General features: G+C 34.6%; 1 protein-coding gene across 13 annotated transcripts in view; it reads left to right on the forward strand.

Moving 5' to 3' along the window:
* Positions 1 to 2725, forward strand: part of LOC139848236 (uncharacterized) — a 4591-nt gene extending 1866 nt beyond the window's left edge. For 2 of the 13 annotated variants that reach the window (XM_071837964.1, XM_071837967.1), the window contains 4 exons: positions 1 to 49; positions 974 to 1090; positions 1195 to 2004; positions 2094 to 2725. The exon at positions 1 to 49 is cut by the window's left edge and continues 22 nt beyond it. In XM_071837964.1, coding sequence (XP_071694065.1) covers positions 1876 to 2004; positions 2094 to 2432 — 468 coding nt within the window. In that variant the 5' untranslated portion in view covers positions 1 to 49; positions 974 to 1090; positions 1195 to 1875 and the 3' untranslated portion in view covers positions 2433 to 2725. The remainder of the gene's footprint in view (positions 50 to 973; positions 1091 to 1194; positions 2005 to 2093) is intronic. The other 11 variants (XR_011759878.1, XM_071837973.1, XM_071837969.1 and 8 more) reach the window with 10 other exon arrangements.
* The last annotated feature ends 336 nt before the right edge of the window (positions 2726 to 3061 follow it).

Below are 3061 nucleotides of genomic sequence, written 5' to 3' on the forward strand. Positions count from 1 at the left end.
CGAGCGAAAATCCTTGGCCATTGCAACATATGCTTCATTTTTTTCTCAGGTTCGTTTTGGCCACTGCAAATATCTATATGAATTAACATTTGTCTCAGTTTCTACTTATTTAACTTTTACAGTTAGCGAATTAAATTGTCTTTTATGGCTAATTGATGGTTAACAAAAAGATCATTGTTAGCATAATCGATTGTTAACTATCAAAATATTAACCAAATGTCCACACGTATACACCCACCAATGATCCAAAAATGAAGGTCTAGAACAACAAAACCAGGTATGAAAATAAACAAGTTTTGTTTATGAACACTATAGATAAGGATCTACAAACAACAACATTTCAACAACACTTTTGTAATAAAAACAGTATCTTCTTCAATGTACATATTAGCTGCAAAATTACAACGATGTAATACTAACTGCTATGTAATACTAATGTGCGGACCTACCAAGTATTTGTTGCTATTGTTAGTTGGAATGTAGATTATAAATTTTGTCTTTATCTTTCTGTTGCTATTATTTCTTTTTGTGAAAAAAAAAAAAAAATTACTGTAATATTGTCCTTAACTTGAGATACGTTCATGTTCTATATGTTTCATGTGTGTGTTTTGTTTGGGGTATGCTGAATGTATTTTCTGCTGAAGTATATCGTTGTTATTTTTGCTTCTTACTTTTGACATATTTTCTGGTTTAAGGTTTCTTGATGTCACATCAGGTATCCTTTGGGTGTTTGATGTTAAGATGTACATGTTTATTTGCATTTTATATCTATTGTTGCATTTGGCCTGTTTCATTTTTTGTGCAAATGTAGTTTTCTTCAAGATAAAAATGGGTTATAGTTTATATGTATTTTGGGTTGGTAGTACGGCTCTTTTACATAACAATCCTCAAAATTCGCTATACATCAGTGAGATGAAAACCTGAACATGGGTTCACTACTTTGTTTTAGCTTAATGTAAAGGTTAATTAGCAGGTGATGCGGTTGTCAATGTATACATTAATTAATCATGTAAAGAAGTCCACATTTGTGGAGTTGAGGACCGTTGCAGAAGCAAGTAATGCAATGACACTGGATGGAATCATTTTCGAGGTACACAATTATCAGTACATCTTTCTCGTTTTCTTATCCGTTAGTTCTTTGTTTATGATATCCAAGTCCAGGCCTAAATTCAGCTGCTGCTGGGCTTACTCCAGGGTGAGTCGGATTTTGTACCATACAGTTATTGGTTCTTGCTATTGAATGTCTGAATTAAGTCACTAGCAGAGCTTAATAAAAATTATATCAAGTTTTAGGTAGGTTATTAAATCTTTCAAACATTATTTTGATTCTCCGAAGATGAATTTTTTATTTATAACCTATTCTCATTGGTATCGGCAGAGTTGAAGGACCTGACCGTGTATTTGTTGGAGGATTCCCGTATTACTGTATAAATGTCCAGATACGAGAGTTGCTAGAATCATTTGGGTATGCCCACCATTTTTGATATGTTCGTTATAAGTTGGAAATAGGAATTTAGAGGTCCTACATGCTGAGAAATGTTTGTCTACCATCTTTTGTGTAAAAAGAATTGCTTGATGTATGGTTGGTGTATGATCGTGGAAAATCTTATGTATATTGTGTATCTTAGGCGTACCTCTCTTAGAAACTAACTTTGAAACTTTTGGTAACTTGAACTGATTATCTTTAATGTATTGTGTTTATTCTACAATATTCGCTTTATTTTGTGAAACGAAAGAAGAAGGTCTGAAGTGGGTTCATCGTTAGCTTTCGTGCTTAAAGCACCTAAATTTACTGGTGCAACAGTAACCTTCAAATAGAAGATTGTGGTGCCTGATCATGAATTGATCCACATCCCAGTCACATCTGATGCTGCAATGATGAAAGTAAACAACATCAATATTTTGATGAACTTTCAAAGGATCTGCAAGGAAGAAGGATTTGATGAGGTCTCCATTCATCAGGTGGGAGGATTTCGGCTATGGCTCCATTTCAATTCACATGAGGTTTGTAACAATTTCAATCATAATGTCTTTCTAAAGTCATTGTATTCGATTAATAGACCTATTACTCAGAATTTTGATGTGGATGAAAGGTTGGTTTGGGTGGAACTAAACGGATTACCATTATGCGTGTGAGCTCAAATCTCATCAAACAAGTAGCTGGCCGAGTGGTGATGTTTGATAATGAGAAAAACAAAGCCATGAGTGTTGGCCGAGTGTGTATAGCGACCAGACAGATGCAGTGTATAAAGGAGGACATTGTTGATGTTATTCATGTGACTGAAATTGAAGTACATGCTCATGAAACGGGTTTGCTGAAAGTGGAGATGGAGGATGCAGATGCAGACTCATCGAACAGTGACTTGGAGGCTATTTCGGAGGATAAAGATGACATATCAGACTCCTTTGAAGAAACATGTCAGGTCTATTAAAGCTTCACGAGATTGATGCTAATGAATATTATGTGACTGATGCCTCCAGCTGCAGTTTCTGATGATTCTGATAAAATCAAACCAAGTGGTATTGCTAATATTCTCGCATGTATATACAGAATTGTTATGTTATTATATGTTTATATGTGATACTACATGTGTATTGGCTCCAACACTAACAATTTACATTTGTTCATGAAATCTAGAAATCCACAAATGTATGTATTGTTGGTGTTGTACGTACACCACTTGGTGGATTTCTAGGTTCTCTTTCGGCTTTACGAGCCACCAAACTTGGGTCTGTAGCTATTGAATGTAAGTACATCGTTTCTTTTTAAAAATAACCTCGTGAATCAACAATAAGTTTTTCGCTTTGATTTTGAATGTTTGGTTGTTGGGAATTAGTTGGGAATTAGTTTCTGGATATGCTGATGCTGAATGGGAATTAGTTTCTGTACCATCCGGATTATAAGATACTTATGGCATCTTTCAGTTGTAATAAATCTCAGATACACAGGTTTCAACAGTTTTATCTCCTAACAAGTTGCTAATGGATAATACCAATGCTAGATAACCGGATTTTTCCGAAACCTCTATAACAAAATTGATTACAATCTTAATGGGAATTG

This window comes from Rutidosis leptorrhynchoides, chromosome 5 (genome assembly GCF_046630445.1).
Source record: "Rutidosis leptorrhynchoides isolate AG116_Rl617_1_P2 chromosome 5, CSIRO_AGI_Rlap_v1, whole genome shotgun sequence".
Classification (NCBI taxonomy): domain Eukaryota; kingdom Viridiplantae; phylum Streptophyta; class Magnoliopsida; order Asterales; family Asteraceae; genus Rutidosis; species Rutidosis leptorrhynchoides.